Source organism: Podarcis gaigeae (genome assembly GCF_964106915.1).
Source record: "Podarcis gaigeae genome assembly, chromosome: 8".
In the NCBI taxonomy this organism is placed as follows: domain Eukaryota; kingdom Metazoa; phylum Chordata; class Lepidosauria; order Squamata; family Lacertidae; genus Podarcis; species Podarcis gaigeae.
In genome coordinates, this window is record NC_139684.1 from 59,793,826 (window position 1) to 59,817,810 (window position 23,985).

The 23,985-nt window shown below is 44.1% G+C and overlaps 1 protein-coding gene across 9 annotated transcripts in view; it reads right to left on the bottom strand.

Annotated features, from left to right (window-relative positions):
* CSMD2 (CUB and Sushi multiple domains 2) overlaps positions 1–23,985 on the bottom strand; it is a 474,291-nt gene that overhangs the window by 4,377 nt on the left and 445,929 nt on the right. For all 9 annotated transcript variants that reach the window (XM_083751582.1, XM_083751583.1, XM_083751584.1 and 6 more), the window contains 11 exons: positions 20,716–20,892; positions 19,584–19,763; positions 18,350–18,523; positions 17,026–17,199; positions 9,397–9,470; positions 7,861–7,972; positions 6,152–6,331; positions 4,894–4,959; positions 3,724–3,885; positions 1,980–2,092; positions 325–412 (listed from right to left, as the gene is read on the bottom strand). In XM_083751582.1, the coding sequence (XP_083607708.1) occupies positions 325–412; positions 1,980–2,092; positions 3,724–3,885; positions 4,894–4,959; positions 6,152–6,331; positions 7,861–7,972; positions 9,397–9,470; positions 17,026–17,199; positions 18,350–18,523; positions 19,584–19,763; positions 20,716–20,892 (1,500 nt within the window). The remainder of the gene's footprint in view (positions 1–324; positions 413–1,979; positions 2,093–3,723; positions 3,886–4,893; positions 4,960–6,151; positions 6,332–7,860; positions 7,973–9,396; positions 9,471–17,025; positions 17,200–18,349; positions 18,524–19,583; positions 19,764–20,715; positions 20,893–23,985) is intronic.

The window sequence follows — 23,985 nt, forward strand, 5'->3', positions numbered from 1 at the left end:
TTATTGCTCAATTCACACAACTTATGCAGAAAATATTGGCAGATAACTGGAAACTCTTATATGTAAGAAAAAGGGGAATAAATGCCAAAACTAACCAATTAGGTAAAGACTGTGGCAAGTAGAAAACACTCAGGTTTGTCTCAGCCTAGACTCCCTCTACTAGCCAATCAGAATCAAACCTTTTATACATTACAGCTTGAACTGAAAATTTCCCCATTGCATTGCTGTATAAAATTACAGAAATAATAGTTATACTGGTATTAAAATAATGTACAAGAAAAAATTTAAAGAATAGGATTTTTGCACGAAGGCAGGATAACTTACCTAGCCTCTGCAGGCCAAACTGCCCAAAACCTTTGCCATGCACAAACCCCTGGTAGACAAACGTCCCACTCGATGAGTCTGGAGTGACCTGCGTATGGGAAGGAGGAACAAACTGCAGAATCCCATGTTTCTGATTGAATAAAATTTTTTGGCTTTGGCGGCAGGGTGGTTTAGCATAGATTGCTAGACTTTTTCTCCAAAAGCCCCCAAATAATTATTCAACGAAATAACGTAACAGTACAAAAATGATGAAAGGACACATTTTGACAGCAAAGATATGGAGCCCACAGCAAAGAGAATTGATCACACACAGCAGGTTGCTCATCCTGAAAGCAAATCCAGCCCTCCTGAGTAGTCTTTTCAAATGTTGGAACTGCTCAAGTGTAGTGTTGGGTCCGGGTGCTCAATCAGCCACCCGAAGGGCACTGATTCAGCTCATGCTGGTTGGACCAGCACAGAAACTAAGTATGCATGATTCTCCTCTGTCAATGTGCTTCATGCTTATGCTGGTCAGAGAGACAAATGTTGGAACCAGAGCTAAAGAGTCCTTGCAGATCGCCACTGTTGAACAGCTCTAACCGTCAGACTATTCTTCCTAATGTTTTGTTGGAATCTCATTTCTTGTAATTTGAATTCATTGGTTTGGGTCCTGCCCTCTGGGGCAGCAGAAAGCAAGCTTGCTCTGCCTTCCATGTGACAGCCCTTCAGATATTTGAAGACTGCTATCATATTACTACTCAGTCTCCTCTTCTCCAGATTAAACACATCCAGCTCCCTCCACCATTCCTCAGAAAGACTGGCTTCCACTGTGGTGCCCAGAACTGGGCATAGTATTCTAGGTGTGGTCTGACCGAGGCAGAATAGAACAGAGCTATTACTTGCCTTGATCTGGGCACTTCTGTTGATGCAGCCTAAAATTGCATTCATTATTTTTTTGCTGCTGCATCACACTGTTGACTCATCTGAAGCTTGTAGTCTACTAAGATCCCTAGATCATCTTTTTTTTTTTTACATTTACTGCTGTCAACCCAGGTGTCCCCCATCCTATATTTGTGCATGTGATTATTCCTGCCTGAGTGTATATCCTTATCTTTGTATCTACTGAAATTCATTTTGTTAATTTTGGTCCTGTTCTCCAGTCTGCTATGGTCATATTGAATCCTGATTCTATCTTTTGTGGTATTAGCTGACCCTTCAACTTTGGTGTCATCTGAAAATTTGATGAGTGCCTCCTCTATTCCTTCATCCAAGTCATTTATAAAGATGCTGAACAACACCAGGCCCAGGACAGAACCCTGCAGCATCCCACATCACTTTTTTTCTAAGATGATGGGAAACCGTTGGTGATCATACTAGATTAGGAGCTAAAAATCTGGTGAAGTGGAATAGAATCCAGCGAGTTGTGTTGGAGAGGATATTCCATAACTATAGTAACTAGGGGGAGGTCACTACTCCAATTAGTAATCTTATGTTGACTTTTGCTTCTACAGACTCCCAGTGCAATGGCTCCTGCTGTTTCATGTTCCCATCCCTACTACCCCCCGCCCTCCGCAGCTCTAAACATCTGCCATTGGAACACTTCAGACAAATTCTGAAAGCGTAATGTGTGGATGGGCCAAACGAACAAGACAATACTGGGCTGTGCTAATACTTACATGACCATCTAAAGCCCACTTTTCATTCTTGAATTTGTTCATGAAGATCTCCACCGGCCCTGTAATCTGGTACACCTGGAGGAGCAGGTGGACATCTTCTCTTTTGTAAATACCTGTAAAGAGAATACAATGAAAAGGTTGGTCCTTCAAGAGCTTGTGCCTTCTCTTAGCAAAAAGAAAAGTGTGTGTGTGTGGGGGGGGGGACTTATTCACACTTCCTCTTGTCTCACTGCTTTTCCCTGGGGAAAATCACTCTTTAGTGCTCATTTGGAACAAGCATTAATTTGGGTTTCCTCCAGATTTCTGTTTCCTTTGACTTAACACTAAGGAGTGGGCTTTCCCTGGAAAAGGAGTGGGGCAAGGGGAAAACTTGGACCCATGCTTTGTGGACAGAGGATGAGCCAAAGTGTGGACAAGCCCTGAGAGAGACAGAATGAAAGTGACAGTGGTGGGTAATATCCCAGTGATATTGGAGAAGAAGATTTGCAAGCTCTTTCACACACTGGACTTGCACTCTCCAGTTGCACCATGTTAGAGTTAAGATGCATTTTATTTCAGATGCTCCTGTCTTCAGGCAGCACTGAATTATTCAGAATGGTGAAATTCCTAAGAGCTCCAAAAAGCTCACTCCAAACAAGGTGGATGGGTGATGAAACATCAGACAAAGGTAAGTGCGAGTAAGTGTGCAGCGATGCATCTTGGAAGCAAAAAAATCCTAACCATTAATAGAGTTTCAGTTGATTATATGGAAGCTGACCTCAGCTTGCCTCTTTGATCACTTGTTTTGCCTTGCCTGCTGGTTAGATGGCTGAGCAGGGAGGACTAAGGATCACTGCAATTCATGACTCTACACACTTTATTGCAAGGAACCCAAGGAAACAGCAGTTTCTGGGTCCTCATTGGTCTGATGCAGGAATGAGAAACCTGTGGACCCTCCAACTGGACTGCAACTCACATCAGCCACAGCCAGCATGGACAATGGATGATGGGAGTTGAGTCCAGCACTATCTGGAAGGCTGCAGGTTCCCTAGCCTTGGCCAAATGCTGCTCCTGTTTTGGCAGGGAGATAGCTACCTACACTTCTATCCATCACCTGGCACCATTAATACACTATTAATTTGCTACACTGTATACTGCAGGGTAGAGGGACGCGGGTGGCGCTGTGGGTAAAAGCCTCAGCGCCTAGGGCTTGCCGATCGAAAGGTCGGCGGTTCGAATCCCCGCGGCGGGGTGCGCTCCCATTGCTCGGTCCCAGCGCCTGCCAACCTAGCAGTTCGAAAGCACCCCCGGGTGCAAGTAGATAAATAGGGACCGCTTACTAGCGGGAAGGTAAATGGCGTTTCCGTGTGCAGCTCTGGCTCGCCAGAGCAGCGATGTCACGCTGGCCACGTGACCCGGAAGTGTCTCCGGACAGCGCTGGCCCCTGGCCTCTTAAGTGAGATGGGCGCACAACCCCAGAGTCTGTCAAGACTGGCCCGTACGGGCAAGGGTACCTTTACCTTTACCTTTTATACTGCAGGGTAGCCAATGTGGTGCTCTCCATGTTTTATTAGACTGCAGCTCCCATTATCCACAGCCAGATGGCCAATGGTCAGGGATAATGTGAGTTGTATTACAACCAAATCTGTAGGACACTGCATATTGTGCTAATTAAGTGAAGTACTGTATGGAATTTTTCCACTTCTTTATTACCCAACACGGATGGGCAACTGTGGCAAATGAGGATATACAGAAGTTGACCTACCAGACAGTTGTAGCTCCACACCACTGTGGTCTTTCAGGGTGGCATTGACTTTATTGGTGACTGGGTCAAAACTCCTGACAGAGAGCATAGTCAGCTGCTTCTTGCCCATGTACTCATAAGAGCCTTTCCAAAAGGAGTTCTTTGCAAAGACGTCAGCAGGAACTAGGAACAATGCAAGGCAGAACATTTGCAACAAGATGGCAACGGTTAGCCAAAATTGCCTGACATTCAGTTTCATGCTCATTGAAGCTGTCCATGGAGTTTCCATGGAACTGTAGTTTGGTGTGTGAATGCAGAGCGCATTGCAACTAGGGCAAGAGGCACCACTCAGTGGTAGAGCACCTGGTTTGCATGCAGAAGGTTCCAAGGTCGATCTTTGACATCTCCAGGTAAGGCTAGGACATACCCCTGTCTGAAATCCTTGAGAGTCTCTGCTGCTCAGTGTGGAAAATATTGAGCTAGGTGGACCAATGGTCTGACAAATGCAGCCTCCTATGTTCTTAAGGAGAATTTGGTTAGCACCCCTAGGCCAGCCCTTCCCAGTGAAGTAAACTAAGTGAAGTAGGAGCACAAGGATAGGCAAGCAGGACTTTATAAAATGTTGGCAGCCTAGCAAAGGGTGCAGATGACACATCCCTTCAGAGCTATATCTATGAGCACAAAGGGTTTTGCTCAACACTTGGGTTCAAGGTTGCTAGGAAATTTGCAGAGACATAACTTAGAGGAATTATTATAAGGCATATTGATATGGGGCAAATAGGACTCAAGCCTTAGGATATGGTTCAGGATAGCAGAAGGGATGGCTTACCCTTTAATTTTGCATTGCTCACTAAAACTACCTGGTCCTCTTACACTGAGATCATTCAGTACACCGAGCACACAGAGTTTATACTGGTGCTTACAACTTTAATGCGCATATGGGGCAAAAAAAGCTTCATTTATCTGTGAATTTATCTTCCTTTACTTCCAATTAAGAGCACTCATTTAAAGTATTTTAGTTGATTAATGGAATGAGTTTTGATCTATTAATCAGTTAATTATTTGATTCCACTTGCATAAATTTGCAAGCACTGATTCTGTTGGGGGTGTGGGTGAGTGGAATGGGTTCTGTGCCATTTCTTGTTTGAGCTGATTTTCTAAATTTGGTACTAAGGTAAAGGAAAGCAGTACCTGACACCTTGGGAAGAGGCAGGTCCCTCGCAGTGCCCACTGGTCTCCCACTGGGACGGATGTCCGCTATGAAAAAAGATACAAACAATGGTCAGTTCTCTAAGCAGCACAACACACAGGTCTGCCAGAACATGTGAGGAAACAAGAGGACCTTTCTGAATAAAGGGGAACATTGTTGGGGTGGGAAGGGTTAGGTGAAAGACTACAGGGGCTTTCTTGGTAGAGGTCTATAAAATTGTTGTTATAGGTTTTGGGGTCAGTCTTGATGATACCTCTGGGTACCTTTCCAGGCCTGTGATTCTGTAATCCAGTGAGGTCTAGAATCTATAAGAGGGAGCTTAGCTTGCTGAATCAGTAAAAGTAGTTCCTTTTTCAAGGTGGTCTTGACCGGCCTCATCAGCTAAGTTAGCTAAGAGGAGATATTGCCATAGTGACAACTGAATATGCTTCCAGGAGGGGGATAGCCATGTCCTCTGCACACACCTTGTTGGGCATCAAGTCATCCTAGGAGTTAGTTTTTGGTTTGTGAGTTTTGGCTGGTGCTAGAAGCTGGAGATACAGAGGCCTATCTACTCTGTGCTGGACCCAAAGCTGTGACATGGGGCTTCCCTGGAAATCTAATGGGGAAGCAAGATCTGCTGAGGCATTAATGTTGTGAGCCCTTCTATCTTATGCTCAAGCTATATTTATGTGTATATGAAAGCATATATCCTACAGACACCACAGTCTTCACTGACCCTCATTCCAAGAAAACTGAACCCTGGGAAAGCGGTGGAACACCTAGAGTCTCTCACCTCTTGGCGATTGGGACACAAGCAACACTGAATGGGGAGAGACAAGACGAAGGATTTTCTTCCCCTGTGGTGATATGTGTATGGCAGGCAATAGAAAGTAACTCTTTCTGCAGTGCATAATTCAATTATGTCAGAAGACATGGCCTTTCTTAAATGGCTTTTTTTTAAAGGACTAGCCAAATCCACAGAGGAGAGATCAATTGATGGGAGGAGTAAGGAAGCTTTTTCGGACCATGGATGCCCATATCTTTTGAGTAACCTGCAGGTCAGGGGATGCATGGCCCAGCACTGGGTGGAGCCAGAGGCAAGAATGGGTGGTGTAATGGGTGTGGGGGGGGAGGGGGGGAAGAGTGAATGAATGAATGGCCAGGATAGTGAAGGATGTAAATGCGATCTTGCAATCTCTCTCTCTCTCTGAGTCTGCAGGCAAAGGACAAATTTCAGCCTCATCACAGAATGCTTACCAAGGCAAATAGGGGGCTTCCCTGTCCAACTGCCATCTGCTTTACAGGTCCTGTGTTCTGATCCTCCGGTGAGGTAAAAGCCACTCTGGCAAGAGTAGATCAGGGTGTATCCGAGGGAGGGCAGGTCCAGAGCGCCCACGTTGACATGGGATGGGGTTTCTGGCTCCTTGCAAGTGTGAGCTAGAATTATACAAAGGGAGTACCCTGAAAACTCAACACAATTTACACCTACATAAATTCTACACAGTTATGGAGATGTACATTATTTCTAAAGAGCAGGAGGACACAGCAGGAGAGGCTGCTGGGCTGGATGGGGAGGTCCTGTGAGCTGCAAATGGGCCACTGGTTAGAGCTCCCCCCTTGCCAAAAAATGATTTAGCTACTCAAGCCAGTCCTATTGAGATCAGTCAGGAAGAGGTGCTCATTGTAAGATGCCAGGGGTCTCTGGTACTGGGATTCAGAAACTTATTTGTTTATTTTAATTATTTATATACCGCTTACTCTTAGCAGTATAGCTTTACTCTTTGAACCATCATGGCAGCTTAGCAGGTAAGGGAGCAGCTGCACTTCAGCGCCCCCAGTGTGGATGGCCAAAGAGTGGTATTGCACCAAAAATCTCTGTAAGCTCTGGGGCTAAAACTGCTGACTCTGGCCTAACGCCTCAGCCAGAGCAATTTGCTGCTCAGCCACAAAGCACAGTTACTTTAAGACATTGGCTTAAAGCACACCCTCTGATAAATGCAACCTCTTAGATCTCATCCCTATTTCCTTTTGTGCCATGTTACTAGACACAGATTTGTGCTTCAAAGGTCTGTGTCTGAGCCCTCTTTTTTGCCCCAGTGCTTTCCACATGAAAATCCACACTTTATCTCTGAAAACAATTCCACGGAAAGCCCAAATTGCTGCTTGTTCTGATTCAGCATTAAAGAGCAGGTTTTCACAGGGATAGCACCAGGGAAAAAGAAAGAAAGAAAGAAAGAAAGAAAGAAAGAAAGAAAGAAAGAAAGAAAGAAAGAAAGAAAGGTGATTGGACATGGAACACATGGACATATCCCTAGAAAGTGTGGGGCAAAAGGTACGTGTGGATGAGCACTTAAACTAAGAATGGCCAGTGGGAAGTTTGCTTATTCCTCAGACCTTATTGCTGTACCAAAGCTTAGCTGCTTGCCAGAGTGGAAGTGGAAGATGTCACAAGGGCAAAAGTGTCATAAGCTCCCCTTGCTATTGTGCTGCTACTCTGAGCACTAGGCTCACTAACCACGAGAGGAAGATAAGGAGATGGGCTGCAGAACTCAGTGGCAGAGCACATGCTTTGCATATAAAGGCTCGAAAGTTTGACCCCCCCAGCTTCTCCAGCAGTAGGGCTGTGAAAGACATCTGCCTGGGTTTATGGAGAGCAGTTGCCAGCCAGTGTAGACAGTGTACACTTGAATCTAAGCAAGGCAGTTTCCTATGAACGGCTTTCAGAATGCCAATCCCTGCTTCACTATTTTCTGGCCCATCTGCTTCCCAGCTGGACTCCCTGCCTGGATGGAAGCCATTGCTTCCAGACCAACCAACCCGTACACTTTCCATGGGGCCATTATAAAATCTGAAGGCAGTCTAGGAGACTTGCTTCACCGCATACCCCAAACCCCAGGATTTTAGTGCAGGCTGCACCCCAAAAGCTGGCCAAGACATTCTGCTTCACATCAGGCTGCAAGACTCACGGATGCAATCAGGCTGCATTCCACTCCATGTCAGGTTTGGGAGACAAGCCCGCGTGGTGGAGCCCTGCAACAGGTATCCTTTGTGGCACTTGAAATAGACGATGCTCCCGATCTGTTGGGATGGAGAAACAGAGACTGAGCGGTGGAAAGAAAAGGGGTTTACAGCCTTTACAGCCGTGGAACCTGCCTGCAATTCCAAGCTGTGAGATGTGGCCCAATAAACTTCAGGCAGCATCTTTAGGCAGCTCAGGCACAATCACAGCCACCCTTCCCAGAATGATGCTTTGAGAGCCTCTCTGGGCTATTGAGAAGGGTATATGTATTCCAAATAAATAATAATAATAATTGGTGCTTTTTAGAGTGCAGCAGGGACTCTATTGTTAAAGCTGGGGTGAAAGAAATAACCTAAGCAGGGGGAAAGTGGGCTAAAACAAAGAGGAGGAGTGGGGAGGGGCAGCGGCAGCAGCACAATATCTTGTGCCAGCCCAGTTTACGAAAGGCCATGCATAGCAGTAGCCAGAATGTTGGATTGCAGAAATGTCAATTCAAACCCCCAGTCAGCCGTGAAGTTCACTGGGTGACCTTGAGCCAGTCATTCTATCTCAGCCTTGGATTGTGTGTCTAATGCTTGCTGCTCCAAGTTCATTGGATAAAGAAGTAATAATCAATAAACAGGTATATACATCAGGATGGTGGTCAGCACATGAAGGGAAGGGCAACAGAAATAGGAAGTTGTGAGAACCAGCACCTGCATCCCACTGTCAAAGGAGGAGGAGAGGAGGGGATTTGATTCTGAGCGACTAGGAGTCATTAGATGCAGGGGCTGGTTTAGCCCCTACCTCAGTTCAGGTGACCCAAAGAGCCCCACAGCATCAGATTAAAGGTTTATCTGTACACAGCACCCCGTTTTCCCACAATGGACAACCAGCTGCCTCTGGAAAATCCACAAAGCAGAACAGGACCAAAATTGCACTGCCTCCTACTGCTGTTCCTCACCAACTGGTATGCTGCCTGTGATCTTGGAGATTGCAGGTGACCACCATGGTCAGTAGGGAGTACTTCTGCACACAGTATCTGGCTAGCCTACAGAATCTGTTGCCACAGGATATACTGACAGCTACCAGTTTCAAAAGAAGGACAAGACAAATCCCTGAATGATAAAGGTAGTGATGACCACTAGTCACGAAGAGTCAACCTCTCTGTGAATCACCAGTTGCTGGGAACAATTATTGCTCCTCATGTGCTTCTCAGAGACATTTGGTTGACCACTGTGGGCAGAAGGATGCTGCATAAGGTAGGCCTTTCATTTGGATTCAGTAGGGTCTTCTTATGCAACACATTTGCACTTCAGTTCAATCCAATCAAAGGAATCATTCTGTGTCTGGGAAACATTACCTGGAAGGGAGGAAGGGAGGAAGGGAGACTAGATTAGATGGATGGAAGGATCGAGAGATACTATGCATCAGGCAGATAAAGGAGTTCATTTAGAGAGAGGAGAGAATAAAATTAGATCAATAAAGAGGCAATAATAATTACCTGATAACCTTGGGAGTTGTTTTGCATTCCATAAAGGGGCACACCAGGATCTATACATGTTGTGTGTGTTGAGTCTGATTAGAAGCAGACAGAAATGTGGTAAAAGATTGAAGAGCAAGGAAGAGTTAATGACACTATTAATCTAGCATTATTTATCTCCATTTATCATGCTTAATTTCAACAAGTGAGCTGTGGCAAAGGGATGGGTGAATCTGTCAATTTCAGTTTTTTTCAGCTTCTCATCCTTCTAGTTGTAAGTTCAGCTCTCCACATCAGTTTGTGATTTATTTAAAGAAGCCCTCATGAAAATCCACCAGCATTTTGGTGTGACTTTCTCCTACTATACACAATGTTGCCTAATGTATGCATTTAGGCAAGCTATTTCCCCTAACAGAATGCAATTTTATGCTATTTTCACTAATAATAAAAAGCACATTTCCCGCCAATACACACAATTTTGCACACAATGTTTATTTAGATAACTGGATCATTAAATTCAGGGAAGTATGAGTCATGAAGGATAGCTTTGATTTTGTTCAATGATGGTTATGGAAAGTGCAAAATAGGAAGATTCCCATTAAATCCAAGCCAAACTGAATTTGGTTTGCCATTCTTCCCTATGGTTCTGATGAATGTTGCACTGGGAACTTCTGAGCTGACAGTTTTGCACTACAAGGCTCCATGAGCCCTCACCCAATCTTGTGTGTCTGGATATTTAAAGTAGTAGCCTGAGACAAAGATATTATCTCCGGGGTTGACTGGGAAAGGGAGAGGACTGAAGATCCCATCAACTGCAGTTGGGGAGGCACACAAGTGTCTCATACCCTGGTCTAGCAACCATACCAATCACTCTCCCTCCCCTTCCCCCCCTCTCTCTCTACACACACCCATCCATATGTATACAGTGGTGTCCCGCAAGACGAACGCCTCGCAAGACGAAAAACCCGCTAGACGAAAGGGTTTTCCGTTTTGGAGGCGCTTCGCAAAACAAATTCCCCTATGGGGTTGCTTCGCAAGACGAAAAAAATCTTGCATCCCCCCACGGGTTTTTCCCGCTTTTTTCACCCTTTTCTTAAGCCGCTAAGCCGCTTATCAGCTGTTCCGCTGATAAGCCGCTTAACAGCTGATCGCTGGAAGCCGCTTGACAGCTGTAGCGCTAATCCGCTAAGCTGTCAATGGGCTTGCTTCGCAAGACGAAAAAACCGCTAGACGAAGAGAATCGCGGAACGAATTCTTTTCGTCTAACGAGGCACCACTGTATACGTATATGTGTGTGTACACACACACACACACACATACACCATCTATTTTTTTTAATAATATTTTTATTAATTTTAAGAAATACAGAAAGAAGAATAAAGGATAGTTATAAGAAAGTAGAGAAGAATAACAAATTTCCATATTCTTTTTCCATCAGATCTAAAGGACTTCCCCGCATCCTCCAAACCCTGCGTTCTCTGTCATATAAAACATCAGCAATTTGTTAACTTATTTCAAAACTTAATGTATCTTCCATTTTATCATGTTCCCTAATTTCAATTTTACTATAACCCAATTCTTGTATGCTTTGTATTAAACACAATAAAGTTATTTCATTACTTTACCTCTAAATCCTTGTGTCTTAATTTTCATTTCATTAACTTACATTTGCTGAAGCTAGAGTTTCCTAAAAGGTGCATTTTTTTTTTAACATTCATACAGCTTATAGTGTTTTTTCAAATAGTCCTTAAATTTTTTCCAGTCCTCCTCAATTGTTTCTTCTCCCAAGTCTCGGATTCTGCCAGTCATTTCAGCCAATTCCATATAGTCCATCAACTGTGATTGCCATTCCTCCAGCGTGGGTAAATCTTGTGTCTTCCAATATTTTGCAATCAGGATCCTTGCTGCTGTGGTAGCGTACATGAAAAAGGTTCTGTCCTTCTTAAGCACTCTCTGGTCCACCATGCCCAGAAGGAAGGCCTCTGGTTTCTTAGGTAAGGTAAATCTCAGTACCTTTTTTAGTTCATTATGGATCATTTCCCAGAAGGCCTTCACTTTTGGGCAGGTCCACCAGAGATGAAAGAATGTCCCTTCCGCCTCTCTACATTTCCAACATTTATTGTCAGACAGATGGTATATCTTAGCTAGTTTGACTGGGGTCATGTACCACCGGTATACCATTTTCATAATATTTTCCTTCAAGGCAGTGCATGCCGTAAATTTCAAACCGGTGTTCCATAACCTTTCCCAGTCTACAAACATAATGTTATGCCCCACATCCTGCGCCCATTTTATCATGGCGGATTTGACTGTCTCGTCCTGTGTATTCCACTTAAGCAGCAAGTTATACATTCTCGAAAGTAGTTTATTTTTTGGCTCTAACAATTCAGTCTCTAGTTTCGATTTTTCCACCTGGAATCCAACCTTTTTATCTATTTTAAAGACCTCCTGAATTTGCGCATAATGCAGCCAATCTCGCACCTTAGTTTTCAGTTTTTCCAAGCTCAGCAACCTCCAATTGTCTCCAATTTTTTCAATTATTTCCCAGTATTTAGGCCAATGGGCCTCCATGTTAAGTCTCTTACGTGCCTTGGCCTCCACCGGTGAGAGCCACCTCGGAGTCTTACTCTCCAATAAGTCTTTATATTTTGTCCAGACCATCAAAATTGCTCTTCTGACAATATGATTTTTAAACAATTTGTGCACTTTAACCTTGTCATACCACAAATATGCATGCCACCCAAACGCATTGTCAAACCCTTCCAGATCTAGGACGTCAGTGTTCTCCAGTAAAATCCAATCTTTCAACCAGCAGAAGGCTGCAGACTCATAATATAACCTCAAGTCTGGCAGGGCAAATCCCCCTCTTTCTTTCGCATCAGTTAATATTTTAAACTTTATTCGGGGCTTTTTGCCCTGCCAAACAAACTTAGAAATATCCTTCTGCCACTTTCCAAAACATTCCACCTTGTCCACGATCTGTAGGGCCTGGAACAAAAATAACATTTTCGGCAATACATTCATCTTTATACAGCAGCTATTCGGCCTAACAAGGAAAGTTTCAATCTTGACCATGTTTCCAGATCTCTTTTGATTTCCGACCAACATCTCTCATAGTTATCTTTAAACAAATTCAAATTTTTGGAGGTCAGATACACCCCTAGGTATTTTACTTTTTTAACCACATTCAACTCCCGTTTCTTTAGAGAACTCATCTGTTTCTGTAACTGTCAAATTTTTTGCTAAAACCTTGGTTTTTTGCTTATTTAACTTAAACCCCGCCACCCGACCAAAATCAGAAATTAATTCTAACACTCTTTTGGTACTGGAGACTGGTTCCTGTAATGTTAATACCAAGTCGTCTGCAAATGCTTTCAATTTATATTGTTTCACTCCGACCTCGATTCCTTGGACCAACCGGTCCTTTCTAATCATGTTTAGCAACACCTCCAGAACTGAGATGAACAATAGGGGGGATAGGGGGCACCCCTGACGTGTCCCTTTTTCAATTTTAAACTCCTCTGTCACCACATTGTTTACTATCAATTTAGCTTTTTGTTCTGTATAGATTGCTTCTATACCATTTTCAAACCCCCGCCCCACTCCCATCCCTTCCAAATTTTTCTTCATGAACATCCAAGAAATATTATCAAAGGCCTTCTCTGCATCAATAAAAATTAAGGCCGCTCTAGTGTTAAGATTTGTTTGTAGGAGTTCCAAAATGTCAATAATGTTTCTTGTGTTGTCAAACAAATGCCTACCAGGGAGAAAGCCAGCCTGGTCCTTATGGATCACTTCATTTAATACTTTTTTAAATCTACTTGCCAGAATATCTGCAAAAATTTTGTAATCCACGTTTAGGAGTGAGATGGGGCGGTAATTCTTAAGTTGGGTCTTTTCAGTTTCTAGTTTAGGTATCAATGTGATGAAAGCTTCTTTCCACGTTTCCGGTGCCTTCCTTCCCTCCATAATCTGGTTGCAAACCTCCATCAAGGGTTGTATCAAATAATCCTTTAAAACTTTATAATATTTGGAGGTTAGACCATCAGGGCCTGGAGACTTGCCCAATTGAAGATTCTGAATGGCACTTTCAATTTCTTGCTGTGTGATGTTACAATTCAGGTTTGTTCTCATTTCCAGGGGTATTTTTTGTAATCCATTAGTTTTAAGAAATTGATCCACCTCGGAAGCTTTTTGCGGCCCTTGTAAGTAGAGTTCTTTGAAATATCTCTGGAAACACTTTCTAATTTCCTCGGGTTTCTGAACCATTCTCCCTTCAATCTCTAGATTTGTAACTGTATTTAGCTTTTGTCTCTTTTTCAACTGCCAGGCTAGCAGTTTCCCACACTTATTCGCTGATTCAAAGGATCTTTGTTTCATTTGTTTGATTTTCCATTCCACCTCTTGATTTATCAATTTCGAATATTGCGCCTGGAAAAATTTCACTTCTCTTAACACATCCTTCGACTTAGGCCTAGATCTTAATTTTTTCTCTCCTTCTCTTATTTTCTCCAATATCTTCTCCTTCTTTTCATTCCAGAGCCTTTTCTTAATCGTATTTTGTTGTATTAGAAACCCTCTCATAACTGCCTTGCTTGCGTCCCAGATTATTCTTTTTTCCACGGTGGTATTCAAATTTATCTCAAAATAGTCCTTTAAAGTTTTTTGGGCCTTCTTAACAATCTCCTGATCTCTTAATATAGTGTCATTCATTTTCCATCTGAAGGATCCGGTTGTATTTAGTCTCAATTCCACTTTCAAAGCATTATGGTCGGAGCAGCTTTTTGGGCAGATTTCCACTTTTCTAGTCTTAGGTGCCAGTCCTCTAGTTGTCCATATTTGGTCGATTCGTGTCCATGTCAGATGAGCTTCGGAAAAGAAAGTCCCTTCTTTCCCTAGAGGGTTCTTAACCCTCCATATGTCGATTAAGTCCATATTGTCAGTCATTTCAAAAAAGGTTTTAGGTAGTCTGCCATCTTTCGATATGTTGGCACTTTGTGACTTATCCATGTTTACAGACACAACCCCATTCATATCACCCAACATAATGATGTTATTATAGTCCAAGTAATCCAGCATAGTCTCATGCAGCTTCCTGAAGAATTCCAATTTTCCCTCATTTGGAGCATATATTCCTAATATCAAAAATTTTTCTCCTTGTGTCTGTATTTCAATCGCCAAAGTTCGGCCATGTTCATCTTTAAATAAGAATTTCGGTGACAAGCTCTCCTTTGCATATATCACCACTCCTCTTTTCTTAACTTTATCCGAAGAAATAAATTCTTGGCCTAGTCTTTTATTAATTAGCACTTTTCTGTGGAGCCTTGTCACATGTGTTTCTTGTAGGCAGATAACATCCAATTGTTCCTTTTTCAAAATGTGAAAAACTTTCCTTCTTTTTTCCGGGGAATTTCCGCCATTTATGTTCCAACTAAGAAGCTGCAGAGACATCCTGATTCAATTGACGGGTCCTACAATGGGGTGTCTAAGTTTCCCTCCGATCCCGGAGGAGGTAGTGCTGGTCCAGATCCAGGTGGTATGACTCTTGAAGGTGGTCCCGGTGGTGGTGGAGGCCAAGAGGCTGCAGCTCCTTTTTGCAGGTCCTCCTCGTGGTCGTGTAGGAACTTCTGCTGGTCTTCAGGTGATTTAATTTTTATTTTCCTTCCTTTGTAAGTAAATGAAAGTCCTTGTGGAAACTCCCACCTATAAGGAATTCCGTTGTGTCTCAACAGTTTAGTCAGGTCTATATAGGTAGTCCTAAGTTCCAAGAGATATTTGGGTATGTCTCTGTAAAGTTCCGCCCTTGTGCCTTCTACCTCCAAAGATTTCTTGAAGTGTAGGCCTAATATCTTATCCCTCTCTTCTCTTGATCTCAGAATAACTAAGCAGTCTCTGGACTTGTCTTTCTTTACAGATTTTCCCAGTCTAAAGGCTGTCACAATTTTAAAGTCCTTTTCTTCCTCGATTCCCCAGAATTTGGAGAACAAAAGTGTCAAAAATCCCTCTAGATTGTCTTTCTCCAGTTCCGGGATAGCCCTTATCCTGAGGTTGCTTTCTTTACTTTTCAATTCAACCAATGACAGATAGGCTTGTTGTTCCCCTACCTGTCTTTTCAGAGGCCTTACTTCCCCTTTAACTTCATCAACCTTTATATTCGCCTGTTCTGCTTTTTGATTGGCTTCCATAGCTAATTTGTAGTTCTCAGCCGTAGCTCCTTGCAGTTTTTCAATCGCCTGGGTGTGCTGCGAAACCTGTTCAGTTAATCTGCCAATAGAGGATGTCGCTTGGTCAATTTTTGATGTTTGATTGTCCACTTTTTGATTTAAAACTGCCAGTTGTTCCAAAATTTGTTTCAAAACTGTTTCAGATCCTCCAGTTGCCATATCTTCTGTAGCAGGCTGTACAAATTCCACCTCCTGTGCTGTCAGCACAGTTGGGACAGATGATCTACGATGATGAATTAAAGTTGTTTGCGTAAGTTGCCCAGATTTTTTCTCTTTTTCTTTATCTTTAGCTTTAGCTGCTCTTGTTCTCCCTGAGCCGCTCATTCCACACCTGCCTCTGTTCAAGGTCAAATGATCTTTTGTCCCATGAGAAAGACGAGTCCAAAGTATAAACAATTAAACCACAAAGAATTTCAATAAAGTTCAATTCCCAGGCCACTATACTTTCACAATCCTCTAGGGGGAGTATTTCAAAATTTCAAAGAAGGAAGGAACTATTTTCTGCCATTGAAGTTCCTATATTCCCCATGTTAAATTTTTGTAATTCCAATACACAAAGGAAGGTTACCAAAGCTTCCAGTTTCTTAAACTCCAGCCACAAGGTGTCGAAGGAGGTCTCAGCAACAATGTTAAACGTTAATATCTCAGTCCATGCAACAGTTTAAGTCTCTGCTACAATGTCGTCAGTTTGACAGCAGTTTGACAGTTCTCTTCTATACACTGGCAGCCCGATGACGGGGTTACCCCTTTTAGTTCCGTTTAGCTCAAAAATAGGGGGACAGTTCCAAAAGGCAAAAGTCCATAAATTTCACAATTCTTTCCCTTTTCTCCTCACAGGTACACAGTCTATCAATGCACTCTTTCCTCCACTTTTACAGTCCCTTTTAAACACTTCAGCTCGCTTCAGAGCCCTTGCTTTGGTCTAATTAGCAGAGTCGGGAGGCGGACTTCCTGTTACTCGCCTCCCGTTTTCAGCCGAATTTCTCCAATTTGGTTAAAGATTTAAACCCTTTACTCACGGGTATGTTGCTCCGAATTCGATGTTTTCAAGAAGAAAGGTCGGCGCTCAGCAGCAGCAGCAGCGCGGCTTTGCATCCATGAAAAGAGCGATGAACTCACAGCGCCGCTCCCCCTTTCACGTTCCGGAGCCTCTTACGAGGCTCCTTCTCCGCTTCTGGGGGGGCTCCAGGCGCCCGCCGAGTCCCACGGCCGCAGGCTCGCTCTGCCTGCGGTTTTTCTTGGTGGGTCTCCGCTTTGCCGTAGCGGACGACCCTTTTTCGCGGAGCCCCTCTTCACAGCGCGAAGAGGACCGCCATTGCTGTTTCACGCCGCCTCCGGAAGTCATTTTGTTGCCCATAATAGACTTTCAGCACTCACTGGCTCATAGCTTTCATTGGTGAAATGCCCCACCAAAATGCCCTCTTACCTATGCAGCTTGGCTGTGTTCCACTCCACGATCCATCAGATTGACAGAACCTCCTTGCTGATCCCACCAGCACCAGTGGAGGCAAACAGGAATACGAGACAGAGGAGCGATACGTGAAGCCCCGGTCTTCACGCCTCCCTTCAGCTGGGATTCCCGGGTCACCACAGAAAACGGCTGTAAAAGAGCAGTCAGGCTACCTTAACAAAGGCCACCAGTTCAGTAAGGTAAACACTTCCCAACTCAAATGAATCCTCCGATTATAAACACATCCCACGTAGAGCTGCAATTTTAAAGAAAAATCAGCTTCCGGCATGAGGGGTAGGCGAGCATCATTCAGTACACTTCTGCCTTGTCACCAATTATGGTTTAATTAATTTCCTTCTACCCACCATCTCCTAGTAGAAGGGTTAAGGGAGAATGAAAGGTAAGCTTCCATTTTTCACCCCTGCTTTGGTTTACATTCAAAATGTATCTTCAGTTGTACAGTGGAAAGTCACCACGGGGCACCACATTAAACAAGAAATCTTGTTTTGTTCTACAACAGGCTAGGGGAGGTGTGCAGAACATGAGCTCCCTCCACCCTCAATCTTTTGATGGCCATTGTCCAGGGAGGGCGGTGGGAAGAAGGCACCTTAATGCCAAGCTTTCCAGTGGCAAGTTATTTTAAGAGAACCCAATGCAGCAGCGATGTGGGCCGATGAAACTCTCTCTGCACAGAAACAATCAAAGCTTGTTCAATCACACACAGTTTGCTCTTGGAGAAGGATTTAGCATCTAGCAAGCCTTCAAACACTTCCTCAACATCAAGGGCCAAGTCTGCAAACAGAGCTTAGCTTCTCATTTTCTGTCTAAATGAAAGGCAGGTTTGAAAAGGGGTCAGCAAATGCCACCCAGCATTTCCCTCTGGTGCAAGAATGAAGAGGATGGGTTGTAAATTGTGGATTTGATGACACCTTTGGATCAGCAGTTTGTGTGTTAAGTAGGACTCACAAGTAGAGTAGAGTGGGGTGGGCTGAGGCTGGGCCACTTGAACCAAGGGAGTGCTTACAGGTCCCCCTGCTCTGCTGCAAGAGCCTGCATCCTGCCATTTCTCTTCTGCCTTGATTCCCTTTTGGGAAAGCAAGTAACCTTACCCCCTTTGCCTGTGAAAGACAGAGACATTTGGGAAGTGGCATGAAGTCTGGGCTCAAGTTACTTCAGTGGTCCTTCCACAGGCCTCTGGGTCCTGGCCTTAGCCCAAAGCAGGTAATGTCTGGAGTGAAATATGTCCTGCCCATTCCACTTCCAATTTTCTCCTACAGCACAGTTGAGATTGCATGCTTACGAAAACACTGCGGGAGTTCTCCGCTCCATGATCCATTCCCTTCGCAGGTCAGAATAGCGGGCAGGGATAGCTGATATCCTTCCAGGCAGCTGTAGCTCACGCTTGATCCCCAGCTGAAATCTGACCCTACAACTTTTCCATTGGGGACAACCTGAGGAGGTTTGCAGATGATAGCTGGGCAGAGAGAACAAAAGGGCAGATTCAGTCCCACGTAACCATCAGGGATGAGCAGAATCCAGTGGTTCAACTCCCCAGCGTTTTGGCAGACAATGGAATGGATCCAGATTAGATCTCAGCATCCAGAATGAATAATGCCAGGGGTGGGAAAGTACACTAGGGGTCATATCCAGGCTTATGTCAGGCCCTTGGGACTCTCTCCCCAAACCATGGCTCCCCCCCTGCCCAGCAACATCCTTCACTGTTCCTGCTCCATGCCTTCTCTAAATACTGCAGTAAAGGGCTGCAGTAATGTTTCTTGCTTGCCTAAATAGAGAATGCATGACTGGGATGCAGTCTATTGTACAACAATCACTTTCACTGCTCAGTTTACTTTTACCTTTGGCCTCAGCCATCATTGGCACACAGTCCCCAGAAATTTGTCCATGAGGGAAAAAGTAAGGGAGGCAAGCAGGCCCAGTGAGGTTGAACTTAGTGCCTGGGGCAGGATCATACTAGTGGAGGTGATCTTTCAGATAACACGGCCCCAAAGGCCCCAAACTGTTTTGAGCTTTAACCATCAAAACCAGCACTGCTTCATTTGGCGGCCCTCGTAGATAGGCATTCTTTGGTTTAAAAGAGAAGAGCAAAAACCCACCTGGTCTCTCTCCTCCAAAGGAAATTGACTTCATAAATGCCAGCCTGCCCTTTCCACTTGGGAAAGGGGATTGTCAAACATTGCATGGATACAGATGGCCCCCATTAACAAGGGGACAAGATGACCACAGCATGCATGCAACCAGCCATACAGTAAGTTGGCCATCTGGAACACCCGTTGTATGGCAAAGTGGACTTCAACACACATGCACACCCAGTCAGAAACCCATGGTAGGAATAGTAATATTCTCCTTGTCCTATTTACTGTGTGTGCAACTATTATAATTGCAACCTTGACAAATGGTTGTCTGTATCAAGCGCTGCAATCCAAATTTCTTTGGAAAATCTCAGATTATTCCCAGGCATACAATGCATCTTAAAAAAAAACTAATCCCGAAGATGCTGAACAAATAGGCCTTACCTTTGCAGACAGGTTTTGTTCCATTCCACGTCCGGTCCTTTGTGCAGGTCAAAGCAGAGGCTCTGTCTGTCTCCATCATGTAGCCGGGCATGCACAGAAACATGACAGTCTTATTGTAGGTGAAGTCATTGCCCAACCGAATGCCATTGGCTGGCACTCCAGGATCCCCACAGTTAATAACTGGGTGGGAAGAAAAACACATAAAGTGGTTACATTCTCAGAATGTCTCCAAAGCAAAGTTGCAAAGCTCTGAATAATGAGAGATAATGAACAAATCTTCACTTCAGTTCTAAATATAAACCTGCATTTTCTCCAGATTGCAGATTTGGGTGGCTGAAAGCAGAGAATGGTCATTTGCCTAATTCCTAAATGATGTGCTGGGTAAGGCTAAACTAAAAAACCACACACACCTAAATAATTTGTGGCCCTATTCACAGACTGCAAAAATGAGAGGAAGCATTTCACTGATTTTTGGGTGCCTGTGTGATTTTTAGCACATGAAAATCACTGAAGCTCTCTCATGGTTCTGATTAGCTTGTGTCTGCCATCTCCCCCTCAACCCCCACTAAAAAAAAAAGTCTAATTGCAGGGAGTATTCCAGGAGGAAATTCTGGTTGCCAGGAAAAAAGTGGCCATATTTTAGTGGCAGCTACCCCCAAAGTCCTTTAAAACGGGGGCACTTTGTATCTCTGTATGTGTGAAGGTTGCAGCCACCAGCCAACTAGATCTTCAAAGGAGCTGCAGTGACCCCCCCCCCAAAAAAAAACAAGAGAGAGGGGGAGAGTTTCACCCCCTCTTATGATTCAAACTCCACCCCACCTCCACCCCCCATTTGAGTACATGCCACCTGGGGCTGATGGTATTCCAAAGCATCTGAAAGGCACTAGGTTGGAGAGGGCTGATATAGAAAAAGAAGGGGCCAAATGGGAGTGGTGGATGCAAATAAACTGCAGAGCGGCTATTCAATTGTTCATCATTAAGATTGAGAGCCTGATCTGGACTCTTCCAATGGCATCTGGCTAACTGGTGTTGAAAAAGAAGGAGGACTAGACAAGGTGGGTGAAATTTTGGTCAGTGTACTGTATATATAATGCCTTAATGGATTTATCCCAGCTGCTCTTGAGCTATTCACCTGTACACTCTGGGGTAGTTCCAGTCCAGGTCCCATTGACCGTACAATGCCTGCTGAGCACCCCTGTGGAGTAGTAGCCATCCCGACACTTGTAAATGATGGAGCTTGAAAACACCAGGCCATCATTAAATGTCACTATTGCATTGCTGGGAGTCCCAGGGTTTCCACAAGATATAACTGCAATGAGTAAATAAAGGTCAAACAAGAAGTGTCAAAGGTTACTTATGAAAGCTACATTCCAGAAGCATTTGGATTGGTGTATGTAGTTGACTTAGGACAAGGTTCCCCAAACTTGGGTCTCCAGTTGTTTTTGCATTACAATTCCCATAATCCCTTCATCCCTGACCACTGGTCCTGCTAGCTATTGATGATGGGAGCTGAGGTCCAAAAACAGGAAAATAAACCACTTGGACCTGTGCCTGGAAAGCATGGTGCAAAATGAAGTCTGGATGAGTCCTACATCTGCGCACAAGATGTGTAGGACCAAACAGCTGTAAAAATGTATAGGAAAACGCAAATAAATGAATAGCTGTATACAATAAGAGTTTCCTTTATTTCACAAAGGAATCAGGTTCCCTCTCTCCTTTATATATAGTAACTGTCCAATTAAGTTTCCTCAACATGCCAACATCATTTTCAATAGAGCAAGAAGGTGACATAGCCAGTTCAGCCACATTTTGGTACCGAGAAGTTTGGCTTTAGAACTGCTGTTGAAGGTTCCAAATGCTGCTTCCTCCAGATCAGGTGACTTTTAAAGAATATGAGCTTCTGCACAGGAGTTGTGGAAAATATGACCTTCATCTCCTCAGTTAAACATATATATTAAAGATTATCAACCTAGAAGGCTCAGGAACATGAAATCTGGCCTTCTACCTGATCCTTATTCAGGATTTTTGATCCCACACGCTTCCCTTTATGTTTTCCTTGCTGCTGAAACAACAGCCTGCAATTGCCCCCCTAACAAGACACTACAATGCATTTGCTGAAAGCCTGCTTTGGAACAGGCTGTTGAAAGCCTTCAGTGCCCTTTAAAGTCCTTGCTTGGAGCTGGCTATTTCACACGCTTTTAAAATTAAACAGTAACTTACATTTTGCTTGAAATGCAAAGGAAGACGTGCCGGCATGGGGGAGAGGGATGGCGACAACAACAGCAACACACTCGGGCAATGTAAATGTACCTTTGACGGTCATATCGGAATACGGAGCAGGGGGACATTTGCCAATTGAAAGAGAACACAGCGGCATTGATTTCAAAATGTGTTCAGCCTTTTGTGGCATTCAAGGGGCTTGATTTTGAACAAAAGTCTGCTTTGGAAATCCAGTCGGGGGTATGAATGTGCAAATCAACGATGAAAACAGCAGCAGCAGCGATTGAAAACTATTTTTGTGAGATCCCGTGATGTCCATTTGTCTCCACACCACTGGCCCAGTTGGTCCCATGCTCGGATGAAAGAAACTGGGAGAAGGACAGGGGACAGCTTTGGCTGGCTGACTCGTTTTTTGTTTGAAAAAGAAAAATGCCCATTTCCATGTTTAAAAATTGCTGGAAATTAAAGTTAAATGAAGCCTGACACTTGCGCACGGAAAATGGGTCTGGGATACAAGGCAGCCTCTGTCGCATAAAGCAGAGAAGATAATACAGCAGACTTCTAACGCAGAGCGATTAATTAACTCGCTTCATTTCAAACCATTTGTGGCCTTTGAAATACTGATTGGGATTCCCCCCTCCCTTAAAAAAAAGAAATCCCTTTTTCCCTGTGAATTTTTATAATTATAGAAAAAAGACTTCAAATTAATAATCCCACAAGAGAGTAAGTGCTGTTCTTTTCACTGCAGATGAACTAGACCAGAAGGAAGCCTATTCCTATGTAGGAAGCTGTCTTATGCTCAGTGAGGCTATTGGTGCATCTTGCTCAACGTGGTCTACCAAGTCTGGCAGTAGCTCTCCCAGTTCTACCTGGAGATGCCATTCAGGATTGAACCTGGGACCTTCTGCATACCACTGAGCTACGGCCCCTTCTCCATCCCTGCCATTTCACTATGACTTGGAGGCAGAGGGTTTGGGGCAGCAGGAGATGTTGGTTTTGGGGAAGCTGCATCTCCCCACCAACTGCTTTATACACCACCCACTCTGGGCAGCTCTCAAAATAATATTAAAATACAATGATTCATCAAATATTAAAAACTTCCCTAAAAAAGGATGCCTTCAGATGCCTTCTAAAAGTCCAATAGTTGTTTATTTCTTTGACATCCGTTGGGGAGGGCATTCCACAGGGCGGGCGCCACTGCCAAAAAGGCCCTCTGCCGGGTTCCCTGTAACCTCGCTTCTTGCAGTGAGGGAACTGTCAGAAGGCCCTCAGCACTGGACCTCAGTGTCCAGGCAGAATGTTGGGGGTGGAGATGCTACTTCAGGTATACTGGGCTGAGGCCGTTCAGGGCTTTAAAGGTCATAGGGCTTGATGCCAGACTGCCACAAGTCTGGGGGTTTACAATGGAATCCTAACCATGTCTATGCAGAAGCATGGATGGACAAGAAACCCAGTTTGGTCTGCAGATGAAGGCGAACCTACCTAACCCGAGTTCCATGAAGCACAACGCAAACCAGAACATGATCATCCTTCAAATTCACACTACTCTGAATTTTGCAATGTTGTTCCCAAGCCAAGTAATGTGTATACAACTGTTTATAAACAGGGTGAAATGTGCATTGAAATACACTGTATTAATGAAAATAACACGCACTAATGTATTTTGCTACACAAAATTGCTTTGCCAAAATGTGTCTATTAAGCTGAATAGCATACAAAACTGTGTGAGTTAGGAGCATGGGCAACGGGCAATTTAGGTGTGTCCAAATGATGTGTGATCACACACACACACAGCACCAAACCCAGAAGTACCCCCAAAATGTCATAAAGATGTCATGAAAAAGGGGTTGAACGGGGGGCGGGGGCGGGGCAGAACAGGGCAGAGCAGGCTTAGGTGTGCTCTGCTAATGTGCACATGGCTCTCGAATGTAACTCCCATGCAAAATGAGGACAGCATGTACAGTGGTACCTCAGGTTAAGAACTTAATTCATTCTGGAGGTCCGTTCTTAAACTGAAACTGTTCTTAACCTGAGGTACCACTTTAGCTAATGGGGCCTCCTGCTGCTACTGTGCCACTGCACGATTTCTGTTCTCATCCTGAAGCAAAGTTCTTAACCCGAGGCACTATTTCTGGGTTAGCAGAGTCTGTAACCTGAAGTGTCTGTAACCCGAGGTACCACT